Raw genomic sequence first — 13,575 nt, 5'->3', positions numbered from 1 at the left:
TACAATGAGTGATCAATGGGGCGAGCAAAACATTATCTTCTCCTGAAAATGTTCCCAACTCAGATCCCACCTTAAACTCACTTGCCTCTGGTGTCATATGTTGAGCAATGCTTATGTCATTTGCTAGGTAAGTCCTGCTTACAGGTTTAATCTGGGTAACTCCCAATTGACGTATCCTCCTAGATTCTTTCATGTTTCTTTCTTCCTCAATCGTTCTGATTTTAAATAGCAGCTCCGAGTACTGTGGCAGTTTCTTCGACTGGCTCTCTAATAAGTCCCTCAATTGCAGTCGGGTAATCAGGGTCTCCTCCCAGCACCCACGTACAAACTGTTGTAGTAACTGCCTGTCTGGGGCGAGCCCAAAGAAAATTCCCCGCTCCACGACTTTCTGTAACAGGACCTGAAGCCTTCTCAAATAGTCTGAAGATTTTTCTTTGCCATTCTGGAAAGTTTCAATAAATTGAAAAAATAATTCCTCTCCATTAGTTACACTGCCATATGCCTTCTCCAGTTCCTCTAAACACTGCTCTGCTGTGGCGCTTTTATCTATGTAAGAGACAATATTTAAAGCTGGAGGAAGGAGACTTTCAATTAATTTCCTTTTTTTTTGCACCTGCGGTGAGATCTGGATCCTGCAGTAATTGCTTAATTTGAATATGCCAAGTTTCATAGTCTCCTTCATTACTAGGTTTAGGGACATTTCCAGAGAAAACTTTAATTTTGTAGTACGTATGATTCAACTCTGCGCCCTTTTCCTTAGGAGTTTTGATCACATGCTCCACTATAACCTTTGAAACATCCGCAGGAATAGAAATTGGTGGAATGGAATATTGAGAAGAATTGACTGCCACAGGATGTTGGGTTAGCATAGCATCCAAGCACTTGGGGACTCTTTTTCGGCTTTTAACTGGAGTCTGCAATATACTCTGGGGTGATTGATCTATATCTCGTTTCTTTTTCTTGTGACCCCAAACTCTCAATCATGAGAGCAGATGTTCTTTTTCTCAGATCTTGAATATTGATTTTATGACTGTCAGCTATATATGCTAATTCTTCTTGAAGTCGATCTGTCATATCTAAAAGTATGTCACTCACTAGTGGGTCAGTGCATGCTTCAGGGGACATTGACTCAACATCCTGTTCTGATACTGTCTCATCTAAGACAGGTAAAATTATCCACTGACTGTCCAGTTCCCCTTTTAAGCTCATTCTTTCTAAAATAATTATAGAAAGCGGTTCTTCAAACTCACACAAAACTTGATCAGATGACTCAGCTCTTAAACGTTTCAATTTTGTAACTACACCCGCTGGGCTTAATGCATCTTCTACACTTGCTAAAGATATTTCAGGATTTACAGAACTCAGAATAACAGATCTATCAGGAATACAATCATAGTACTTGCAATACTCCATTTTGTATGAGAAAGAAACAAAGAGAATACTGTGCTCACTTCACTAATGATGCTGGGTCGCTCAGTAGCAGGTCAGACAGAGAGAAAAAAAAAAAAAAAGAAACACCGCCCCACGTTGATGCGCCAGAATTTGTTGTAACCCTTGCAGTTCAATTTTATGACTCCTTGTGTCTGAAACCTGCACTTTGATTCCCAACCCAGTATCAGAAATGAATCCACATGCTCTTTAGTGAGTAACAGTTTTATCTTTACTGGAATGAATGACTGAAATAAATCTGTTCACTTCCTAAGCATCTGCATTTGTCATATAAACACATGTATATAGTACAAGAGAAAACTCAACTTTGTCATAAACTCATGTTAAGTATTTCAACCAGAATCAGCATGTGATATAGCACCCGACCTTAAGCAGTCTCTGAACAAGCAAAGTCCCAGATTGTATCCTACTGTGTGTCCATTTGAATTTAGAACTGAAGAGGGCGTCAGTACTGCTGCTTCAACTGCCAAATCCACAATACAGCAGCCTCTATCCGAAAGAAGAGCTTCAAATCCTGACAGGGCACAGTTCAACTACTCCCAAGTCGTCCACAGCAGGGTTCCAGAAAAGAGAACCTTAATCAGCACAGATAATATTTGTTAGTTCAGAGCAGGGCAGGAACTCTGTTCAAGCTGAGCAGTGATCTGTTCGCACACACTCAATACAATCAAATTTTTATAAATCTCTTTAGGTAAAGTAAAAAAACAACTTCAATACATCTCAAAACAATGTTAACTAACATAAATACATTACACATGAATACAATTATAGAGGGCTGCTCACCTTAATCAGCACAGATAATATTTGTTAGTTCAGAGCAGGGCAAGAACTCTGTTCAGGCTGAGCAGTGATCTGTTCGCACACGCTCAATACAATCAAATTTTGAATCTCCTTCCCCCCCCCCCCCCTCAGCTCTTAAAGAGACAGCACTCTATTGTCAGTCTTTTCATGTCACAATGATGATTCAACATTTCTCTGCCCTAGTTCCTAGAGGTATGTTACATAAGCTTATGCATGAATACATGCATCATATTGAAACCACATATATCAATGCATTAACCACATGAATTTTGCCTACCTCTTAAAAAATATACATGTTTATATTTTATGCTCAAAAGTAAAGTAGGACTTACTTCATACATCCCGATTAAACATGCATAAGTCTCATAATTTTAAAACATGCACGTGTAAGTGAAATTAACCAATTTATCAATTAGTCCACCAGTTCAATCAGTCCTCCAAGTCATCAAGACCTTCCTGGTTCTTCAGCCTGAATTCCTCCCAGTTGACCCATGTTGCGGGCATGGACCCTTGGGCCTAGGTGGAGTTGGCACAACCTGAAAAGAGGAGCCCTGCAGGTACCCACCATTGGCAGGCAGAGCTGGCTGAAGCAGAGGTCCAACTGGAGCTTCACCAAAACCAGCCCACATTCCCCTTAGGTTTAGCCCTCAGGTGCTGGGGCCAGCTGGACTTAGGAGCGGGCCTCTGTGGAGATGAAGATCCATTGAGACCAGCACTGAACAGAGGATAGAACAGAGGACTGAACAGAGCACTGAACAGAGGATAGATGAAATCAGGTCCCGCAGTGGTCAAGGCATGCGGCAGGCAACTAGGTCAGCTATGGGCAATGGTTGGAGGCACGCAGAGTTCAATCAATGTCGGTGTCCAGGCAGAGGTCGGTGGCAGGCAGAGCTCAAGCAGCATCAAGGTCCAATCCGAAATCAAAAGCCAGAAGTCAATCCAAGGAAATGAGGAACCAAGAGGATGAGGAACCAACATAAGCAGGGATGAAGACGATGAAGACAGATGAGGGGAAGACTGACTACAAAGAACACTAGAACTCCAACACAGATCAGACTGCCAACATGGAAACCAAGAAGAAGGCATTGGAACACAGGAACATGAAGCAGGATCAAGCACAACAGGAACCTGGAACCAGGAGCAGGAACAGGACAACGCTGAGGGTATTTATTTATTTTATTTAAAAAGTTTTGTATACCATCGTTCGAAATTCATCACAACGGTTCACAAATAGTCCGTAAAACACAGAAATTTTACGGCACACAATCAATACATAGTTAGTTCATTCTCAAAGCAAACTAAATAAACACAGCTAGAAGTTTAAAAAGTCCTTGGCTCTCAAGTTGTTATCATTTCTCAAGGTTGTCTGAGTATGCTTTTTCGAAAAGCCAGGGCTTTAAGGCTTTTTTAAATTTTTTAAACTCTGTTTCGAGTCTCAGTTCCGCAGGCATTGTATTCCAAACACTGGGACCTGCAATGGAGATGATCCTCTCACGAACTAACATGGTGCGCTGTATTTACTGAAGGGATTTGGAGAAGGCCTTTGTTGGCTGATCGTAATGTCCTATGTGGGGTAATGTACTTCTCCGATGGAGTTGACCTATTGCCAAAGTGATGGCTGCAGGGACAGGTGGCCTTAAATACTGTAAGGGCTCTGATGTCATCAACAGGGCACCACTGGGATTTCTCGCTGTGGGCCCTTTAAGTAGCAGCAAGTCAGGTACGCACGTGCCTAGGGAAATCCCCCTGCAGGCAGCAGTGTCGGCCTACCAGGCCTGCATCGGATGGCGGGCCACCGAGCACAACAACCCAGACCTCGCACCCAGTTAGTTCTTTACAATAAACACATTTAATATCAATTATGCCAGATAATTAACAATTATAAAAATATGCAAATAATTTGGAAAATGTATACGACTATCTTTTAAAATAGCAACTTACAGTCATAAATGTTGGCCCTGCATCGTCCCTTTTTTTTTTTCATGTACATGTGTACACAAAAGTGAATATACACACATAATTTTTACTTTTATAAAATATGGAATATACAAGTAGAGGCTACTTATGCTCGTATATGCTAATTTTTACATGCATAACATTTTGAAAATTCACCCTTAAGGGAGTTATTTATTAAGGGATTTTTCCCATTTTCAGTTTATTGGAAAAATTGTTAGTAAATAGGGCCCTATGTTTATACCTAGTGGAGGCTGAAGTGACTTACCCAAGGTCACAAAGAGTGATAGTGAGATTTGAAACCTGGCTTCTCTAGTTTGCAGTCTACTGCTCTAACCTCTATCTAGGCTACTCAGATATGATCACCCCCAGATTCCATTCTTGTTTTGTGCACAGAAGAATTTCACTCTCTATACTGTAATACTGTACTACTCCCTTAGAGGTAAAGTTTCAAATGTTCCGTACGTAAAAATTAGCACATACATGAATTCATGCTATTTTCAAAACTGCAACTTTCACATGTAAAGTGGGGACCACGAGTAAGTTTGTGCATGTAGGAAAGGAATGTGCCAGACATTCCTTTCCTACAATTACTAACAACATTTACTAACAACAAACAACATTTACTAAAATAAGTTGTTATTTTAAAACCTGCCAAAGTGATGCACCATGTCTTTTACTTGTGCATATTTACTTCTGCTCACTATCTGGTGTAAGTGATGATTAGCATTGGAAAGTGAAAAAATGACTGGGTAGATGGCTTGGGTGCAATGTCTTCATGAGGTGCAGATGGACTGGGTTAACTGGTAGACTTAATGGTAATACCTTACTGTGCATATGTTATAAAATACCCTGATTTACATGTGTAAAAGCTAACTTATGGGGGGGGGGGGGGTAAAAGCGTCAAATTAACGGGATAAAAATCTGCATGTGTATCCTTTTAAAATGAAAATACAAATAGGTGGGTATATGAATTGTGCAAACTTATTCAGCCAATATCCAACTTATTCAGCTGTCGCCTTTTCCACCACTTAGACAGACAAATTTGAACTTATTAAGTCGCGGCATTTATCAGGCTATATTCCAATTTATCTGGCTAAGTAGCAGCAGGCCTACATAGCTGGATAAGTCTGAAAGTGCTACTTGTCCGTCTAAGTAGCACTTTTTCGACTTATCCCGTTACATGCTGCTACTTAGCCAGATAAATCAGTATTTATCCAGATAAGTCCAAACTTGCATGGCTTGTGGTTTTTACATATGCAAGCATTTGTCCACGCATATATACACTCGGATTTTATAACCTTCTCGCGCTGGTTATAAAATAGAGTAGCAACTTTGCATATGCCCATATTGTTGCACTTCCCGGCCGCATACGCTCTGTGGCCGGCCTGCTCACCTCTTCTGGCCGTCCACGAGCGCAGGCCTCTCTTCCACTGTAGGCCCCGCCATCCCCATCCCTCTGCCCAACTCGCTGCGGCTCCGGCAGTATCGCAGGCCTCACAACAGAGCTCCCGCCGGGGATCCGGGTCCAGCGTTTCCTTGGCTCTGCCCCTAGGCGCATGCACGCGGCAAGCATCACAAACTTTAAAGGGCCAAGTGCAGGAAACCAGGACTTGACGCTCCCCGATGATGTCTCTGATCCACGGTATATAAGGCAGTGCTCAGACCCATGATCCCTGCCTTGGCAATCGGGTCGATCACGTTGTGATAGCAAGTTTGCCTTCCTGCGTTCCAGTGTCTTGTTCCAGTGTCCTCCTGTTCCTTCATCTCCCCAGGTAGTACCATTTGGACTGTCTTCTCGGTACTGACCTTTGCCTGTTACTTGACTATATTTTGACCGCCGCCTGGATTTGACCTTTGCCTGTTTCTTCGACCACGTCTATATGCTGCCTGGAACTGACCTCTGCCTGTCCACTCACCACGTCTGCATGCTGTCTGGAACTGACCTCTGCCTGACCACTGACAATGTCTGACCGCTGCCTGGAACTTAACCTTTGCCTGACTGACTATCCACGGACTGAGTGACCACTGGTATTGACTCCTGACTCTGGCCTTGATCCTCGCTCTACATTCAGAGACTCTGTTCTGGCCTTCTCTGGCTCCTGGACTTCCTAGCCTGAACATTGAGCACATACCCTTGGTGGGCACACCCCTGAACTTCATCTCTCGGAGATCCTGCGAGGCCCACCTAAGACCAGGCGGCCCGGGTAACCAGGGGCTCAACCCAAGGGAACCCCGGGTTGCTAGTGGTGAAGCTCCAGCCAGCCTCTGTCTCCTCCTGTGCTCCGCCACCTGGTGGCAGGTGCTGTCTGGGTCTGACCAGGGAGCCTACCAATCCTGCACCAGGCCAAGGGTCCACCTCCCAGCGCAACACATATACATGAGTAAAAGGGGTGGATGCAGGCAGTTTGGTCCCTGCCTGTCTGCACGTGTTAGAAGTCAGACTAGCCTCTATATATTGTGGTGTTTATGGGACGTAGTTAGATATTATGGAATGTCAGCAAGTGCTTTTTCCAAACATCTCCCCTTCCTCCTTCAGCAGCTTGCAACAGCACAAACCTGCCATCTGCCAGTCATTCCTTACAGAAAATTCTCTGTCTTGCTGGGACTGATAAGAAACCTTCTTATTTATATGAACATTGTAGAACTGTTTCAAGGTAAGCCTTGGGAGTAGCAAACTCCCTGCATGTGTTGCCAGCCCCAGAGGGCTGACCTTGGACTGGACAGCCAGACTGCTGTTGAGAGATTGCCAAATGCTGCACACTCCTTTCTGGCCAAGTTTTCATAAGTTTTGGGCTAGTTTATTATTTCTATGCTGGGTATTTAGTTTGCAATGTCAGTGCGGATTAGACCTGGACACTGGTGACCCAGGTATTTCTGAGTCCAGAAACAATAGTAGGGATTGCCTAATGAGTCTAAGCCATTCCTCATGCAACTGTCATTCATTGTGAATTATAGCATTTCACAATAAAAATCCATACTGGAAATGGAAAAGCGATATAAAAAAATGCTGATCCCTAATGAGCCTGGGTTTTTACTGGCTGGGATCTAAACAGTCTCAGCATTGTCCATTCTAAATCCTTAATAGCTTTCTGCACTCGTTGGAAGAGCAGATCCCTCAACTCAGGGTTCTGTATGGGGCAATTAGTTTCTCTCCTCCAAATCAATGAATAAACAGGCTGAGGATCCCTTTCTCACGGAGAGCTCAAACTCTGACCTCCGCTCTCTGCAACTTCCCGCCATCTAACAGGGATCAATGGGAATCAATCGGTGAGGCAAGTAAATGTCCCATGCTCCTGGGTTTTCTCTCAACAGGGGAAAAAGGAAAGGTCTTTCAAAGCCCTTAGGCTTTCTGGAGGTCTTCTGCACTTCCAACAAAAAAAACCAAACAAACAACAAAACAATAAAACCATGTGAAACACTCCAACACAGAAATAAGGTTTCAGAAGGAAGGTTAGAGATACAGTCACTAGCAAATCTATAATTCCTACTAGTAGGTACTTTTCACAACTACCTCTCTGGGCACTTCCCCAATGCTGTGTGCAAACTGGATGCAGATTTCTTCACAGAAGAAACCCCAAACTCCTGCTGACACACTTCAGAAACGTCTGTGCTGATGCTTTCCTTTAAGCAGCAGCTCTGTGGGACCTTTTTTCCTACAGGGCAGTCTTCTCTCTGACTCCCCACAAAATGGAAGGACTCCTGAGGCTGGAGCTGGTGGTAAAGCCAGGATAGTTCCTAGCCCTAAGTAAATTAAATTCTTTAAAAATTTCAGGGAAGAGTGAAATGAGAAGTAAGGATCAAGAAACTGCTGCAGCTAACAAAGATACTTCCAACCGCCAAGGTCTCCTGCAGCGGAGAGTTTGTGGAGAAAGCTGTACACAACACTGTGTATTTGTCTGCCAGTGAATACAATTCATGTGGATAAGCTGTACTGACTGTGATGATCATCTGGAACCTCATTCTGCCCTACATCTATAAGAGAAGAGAAAAGTGCCTGGATGGTTTGTGGTAAATATTTTCATTGATTTAATTTCTTCAGTAAAGAAACTATTTTCTTTGGGAACCACAAAATCCAATGTGTTGCATTTTATTTGGAGAGAAACAGCTGGAGTAATGAATGCTTGTGTCCCAAAAGAGATTTACTCTTTCCCTCTGTTCAATAACCCAATATTATAAATGTTGTTTTGTGTGTGTCCCATAAGCCAAGTGATTACAAATGGAAAATGAATCCGCAAGTATATGGCAGCAGAAAACAAACATAAAACAAACTAACCCATACCAAAATGCCTAGAAATTGTTTTTCAAACAGACTCACCTCAATTATGGCAAATTTGTGCCTGTGAAAAGCCACACATATCATGGAAGTTCTAACTATAAAGCTTATGTTTTAATTTCCATTAATCCAATGTTTGCTTATTCAGAAATTTGCAAACATAATATACTTTCCAGGTTCTTTTTTTATTTGCCAAATTTATGTATATGTTGCTTGTTTATTGATTTTCCTCTGAATTTGGTCTACCTGCTCTACTAGATGAATTTTAGTGATATGTACATGAAAACACTCACATTAAAATTTGCAAACTCATGTTTTAAGAGATCTCCTATCCTTATTCTGACCATAAGTACATAAGCTTTGTAACTTGTAACTCTAAAACCAATAACCATTAATTCTGTTATGCTTTAAATACAGAAAGTTTTTAATCTGTCCTCATTTCTTGCAGAATTATTTATAACTCTGTGGTAGGTGGTTGCAATGGGACAGCAAAAAGACATCCACTTTTGAAGATTTTTGGCTGAGTTAGAGAGCCCTTATTCAGTCTGTAGGCTTGAGAGGAGGGCAGTGCCTCAGTTGTGCTTGCATATTCATGTATCCTATCTGATAGATAGTGATGACGTTGGTATTCCCCATGCCCTCCAGTGTCATGATCGTTTTGCAGTTTAGAAGTATCTCAAAGTGGTCTTTCCATCTAGCTTGGTTGGATTTTATAACCAGCCAGCATATTGAGCCATCCTATGATCACAGAGGACGAGGGAAGTTTTATTTTGATTTCAGATTGATTTATGTCAATATCCTTGTGCCAAAAACAATAACAGAGCATAGCGCAAAGCATGTAAGGATCCTTAAAGTTCAAATAAAGGATTCAGTCAATGCGATAGGTTCCAAGCAATGTCATCTTTTAATGTCAATTGAAAATAAAAGAAACAGAATTCGGTCCCTCGACATAGATTCTTCGCATTGACTGTATCCTTTATTTGAACTTTAAGGATCCTTATGCACTTCGCGTTACGCTCTATTATTGTTTTAGTTTCACCAATGTGTGTACCGTTCTTCTCCACTTTTGATTTTGCAATATCCTTGCTGCTACATGATTTTATGAAGATATAGTTGGAGTGTGTGGTAAAGAAATAATTTTAAATAAATAAAACTGTACCTTGAAGCCAGTGAGATCCAGGATCATAGGCAAGATGGTTTAACAAGGAAAACGTCTTGCCAAACAAACCTGAATGATTTATTGCAGTGCCCAGAATAGTAAATCAAGGTGGTACAGTAGATATGACCTCTTTGGATTTCAGTAAAGGCTCTGACATAGTTCCACACAGAAGGCTGAGAAGCAAGCCAGGCAGTTTGGGAGTTGAAAGAAAAATTATGAAATGAATGAGTAGTTGAGCAACAAGATTCAGAGTGCTGGTCAATGGGGAAATTTCTGGTTAAGGGAAATTGACCAGCAGGTACCACAAAGGTCACAATTTCTATTACCACAGAAGAAGACCTTGAATATAAGGTTGAAGCTATTCTGGATGTAAGAAGACATGGCAAAACTTAGGAATACCTTCTGTCTTGGGAAGGATACAGCCCCGAAGAAAATTCTTGGGAGCCGATGGCAAATATCCTGGACAAAGAGATGCTTTTTCAATTTCATCAGATGCATCCACACAAACCTAATCCTGGTAAAAGGGCTGGAGGCCGTCCTTTGAAGGGGGGTACTGTTGCGTCCGTCGGTCTTTGACGGCTTCGCCCCGCCTACCTCTCTCTATTTGAGGCTCCTCCCGCTCACCTTGGACTGATGGCTTGCCGACCTCTCCGGTGTCCCCAGACTGGCTTTGGTGCTGCCTCCTGCCATTCTCCTTCAAGGTACCTCTATGGTGCGTGCACGCACGCCACCCTCATCTTTATTTCCACGTTGGCACAAACCTCAGGGGCATCCCCCTGTTCTGATGTCACAACTCCAGAGTATATCTGCCTACTACATTTGCTAGCTCGTTGAGTTAGCAACGGAATTCGTACAGATGGGATTCGCTCTCCGTTCCTAAGCTACTCTGCCACTCCAGCTCTAACTGGAACTTTTACTATCCTTCGGGGTCACTTCGGGGTCACTAACGGGGTACCCACTCCTCGGGGGCCTCTCTGCTTCTTTCAGGTGCTATCAGGAAACCGATACTCACTCCTCGAGGGCCCATGTTCCCTGTGTCGCTGCCTGCAACTTCTACCTTCTACTTGGAAGAACTAACTACAGTCATCATCAGTGAGTACAGAAAACATCTCTCTCTACAGTACTGCTTCGCCAGAATCAGGTACTCGCTCTTCAAGGGCCTGCCCTCTGCTCCGGTGCCAGACCTCTTGTCTAGTGGAATCTTGGCTACTGCTAGTGAGTACAATGCTATCGAGTCTCTCTGCTCTAAGGGATCAGGTACTCGCTCCTCGAGGGCCTGCTTTCCCTGTCTCGGAGCTCTCCTATTCTACTTGGGATTCTGAATGCTAATTATATTGTGTGCTCATAACTCTCAGTCTTTCCACTACAGCACTGCCTACAGAGGATCTGCTTTTCCAGCGTTCTGTGAGAGACGTGTCCAGCTCGGCTCTACAACCACTACTCACTACTGCCACCTCTAGTGGTTCCATATACTGTTTAATAAAAGATTCAAATTTGTCTGTCCGGAGTTTAGCCTGACACTGTGGTCCCTCACGGGACTGCCCCCCGTGGGTGTGGTCAGCTGCCACAGTGTCCAAGGATTCACCCAAACACCAATAACCATAACAAGTATAAGATTGGTGGATATGTATGCTGTATCTAGCATGCTACTATATTTGGCCCTCTGTTGCATATATATTTGTATGGTCACCTGAGCTAGTGATGTTCACTTTCCTCTACCCCTTCAACCCAGGTAATTGGACAGTTCATATCTCCTGTTTGTATTCCACTCCGTGACTTGAATGTGAGAGATGAGCTTGCAGGGCTCCACATCTAGAGGCAAGAAGCCACCCTTAAAAAGAGAATTGTTACCCTCAGCAGCTAGGCAGGATCAATAAATGCATGTGTTGGGAGGGAAGCTATGTTTGGAACAGAAAGATGTAAGATATTTTCACTCTAGTATCAAAGGTGTTGAAAGAGGCCTTGGGACTCTGTTTTGCTTGTGCACATGGAAACTCTAGAGAATCATACACACCTATGATGTGCAACTAAAACTAATACCATTTATCCTATCGCAGTGGGCCACCAGGAGGAATAGCCAGGGTCAAGCAGGCTGCAACAGCCATGGCGCTGCATATGCCAGCTCTCTGACTCCTCTTCATCTGCGGAAGAGGTGGCTCAGGATGGCATTACCATGGGGAAAGAGGTGGATGAGTCACATGGTGATATGGAGGAGCCAAAGGAGGTGTCGGAGGCGGAGCCAGAAGAGGAAGCACAGCAAGCAGATATAGAAGCCTCTACACTCCTGCAAACCCAGTAACAACTAAAAGAGGCCGAAAGAGACATTAGATTTATTTGTTTATGCACTAAGGTTAACCACTGTAAATAAAAGCACTGTCATCATCAACAAAAATATCTTTGTATCAGAGTGTTCCTTTCCTCTATAGCTCGTCTTTGACTATGTCGATGTATAATTAGCAATTCGTCCTGTCTGAGCTCTTGTTTCTCCTCCTCCTCTTCTTCTTCATCTGACTTCTCAGGCTGACTTTCTGGAAGAGGCATGTGCCTGGTTTTGGCCAAGTTATGTACCATACAGCAGGCTAGGAAGATATGATAAACTTTAGGTGGGGTTGTAGAGGATACATCCCCCAGATCAATCCAGACAGGGGAATATGTTTTGAGTAGGCCGAAGGTTCTCTTGATGACTGATCTGGTCAGCCATTGGGTGCTGTTGTATTGCACCTCCACTGCACTCTGTGGGGTGGCCACAGGGATCATGAGCCAGGCTTTGAGGAGATAGCCTCTATCACCTTTAAGGGAGAAACCATAGCAGAACAGTTATATAAGAGACAACTGTTATATAAGAGAGGGAGAAACCATAGCAGAACAGTTATATAAGAGACAACTGTCTCTTGTTGATTGGTTGGTTTATAGTTACTGCTTAGTTCGATGTAAACCGAGTTGATTTGATTTGTATCAAGAAAGTCGGTATATAAAAGCCTTTAATAAATAAATAAATAAATAAACATAAGTTATATAGGCTTTGAGGTTGGACTGGTCAGTAGGTGTTTAGGCTGGGTCAGAGCTGTATGCTGGAGCAGGTTGGCCAACAAGAGATGTGGGACACCCACTGAGGAGGCTGGTTGTGATATGGGGTTATTAATATATTGTTTCCTACCTAGTAGCCAGTCTCCCATGTTGTGTCCTTGCAGGACATGGTCATGAATTCCTGACTGAAAGATGATGTAGGCATTGTGAGTCGATCCAGGAAACTTGGGTACAACATCCAGGATGAGGCCCTTTGCATCGCACACCACCTGTATATTGAGGGAGTGGAAGCACTTGCGGTTATGGTAGATGGCCTCATCTCCCGCTGGTGTCCTTATAGGGATGTGTGGGCAATCGATCATCCCCAGGACAGAGGGAAGGCATGCAACCTGATAAATATCCTGCATCATTTGTTCTTGCTGCCGTCTGTTCTGAGGGAAGGATATATACTGGCGTGTTCTTCTTAGTAAGGCACCCAGCACCTGATTGATGCACATGGAGGTGGAGGAATGGCTTATGTTGGCTATGACCACAAGAGGAGTTTATACGGTGCCAGTAGCAAAAAATGCCAGGGAAGTGGTGGTCCTGAGATGTGTGGGCAAGGTTGATGGAGGATTCGAGGTTCCTGACTCCCAGGCTTGGACTGTCTTCACCGCAAGGGCACACATTCTCCCTGTTCCATGCTGGAGAGCCCTCGGTTGCGCTCCGTCCCATCGTTAGCGCAACAGGATTGCCAAGCCTTGAGCGTCCCGAGCTCGAGGCCGATGCAAGCTCCAACAGCTATTCTCCAAGTCAACTTAGTAATAACAGTTTATGGACTTTTCCTCCAGGAACGTATCCAAACCTTTTTTAAATCCAGCTACACTAAATGCTTTTACCACATCCTCCAGCAATGAATTCCAGAGCTTAA

At 43.4% G+C, this 13,575-nt stretch overlaps 1 protein-coding gene across 1 annotated transcript; it reads right to left on the bottom strand.

Annotated features, from left to right (window-relative positions):
- Positions 1–12,020: 12,020 nt before the first annotated feature.
- Positions 12,021–13,162, bottom strand: LOC115083239 (putative nuclease HARBI1). Its single transcript, XM_029587047.1, has 2 exons — positions 12,796–13,162; positions 12,021–12,427 (listed from the first exon to the last, which is right to left on the bottom strand). Exons 1-2 carry the CDS (start codon positions 13,160–13,162, stop codon positions 12,021–12,023), a joined length of 774 nt encoding a protein of 257 aa, XP_029442907.1.
- Positions 13,163–13,575: the final 413 nt, after the last annotated feature.

Source organism: Rhinatrema bivittatum, chromosome 2 (genome assembly GCF_901001135.1).
Source record: "Rhinatrema bivittatum chromosome 2, aRhiBiv1.1, whole genome shotgun sequence".
Taxonomy (NCBI): domain Eukaryota; kingdom Metazoa; phylum Chordata; class Amphibia; order Gymnophiona; family Rhinatrematidae; genus Rhinatrema; species Rhinatrema bivittatum.
Note: the sequence above shows the minus strand (reverse complement) of the source record. Positions and strands in the feature narration are given on the sequence as shown.

Excerpts from the sequence above, each read along its gene's own strand:
- LOC115083239 (XM_029587047.1), bottom strand. The coding sequence starts at position 13,162 with ATGTGCATCAATCAGGTGCTGGGTGCCTTACTAAGAAGAACACGCCAG. Across the intron at positions 12,428-12,795 it reads CATGGGAGACTGGCTACTAG|GTGATAGAGGCTATCTCCTC; the intron begins GTAGGAAACAAT and ends TCTCCCTTAAAG.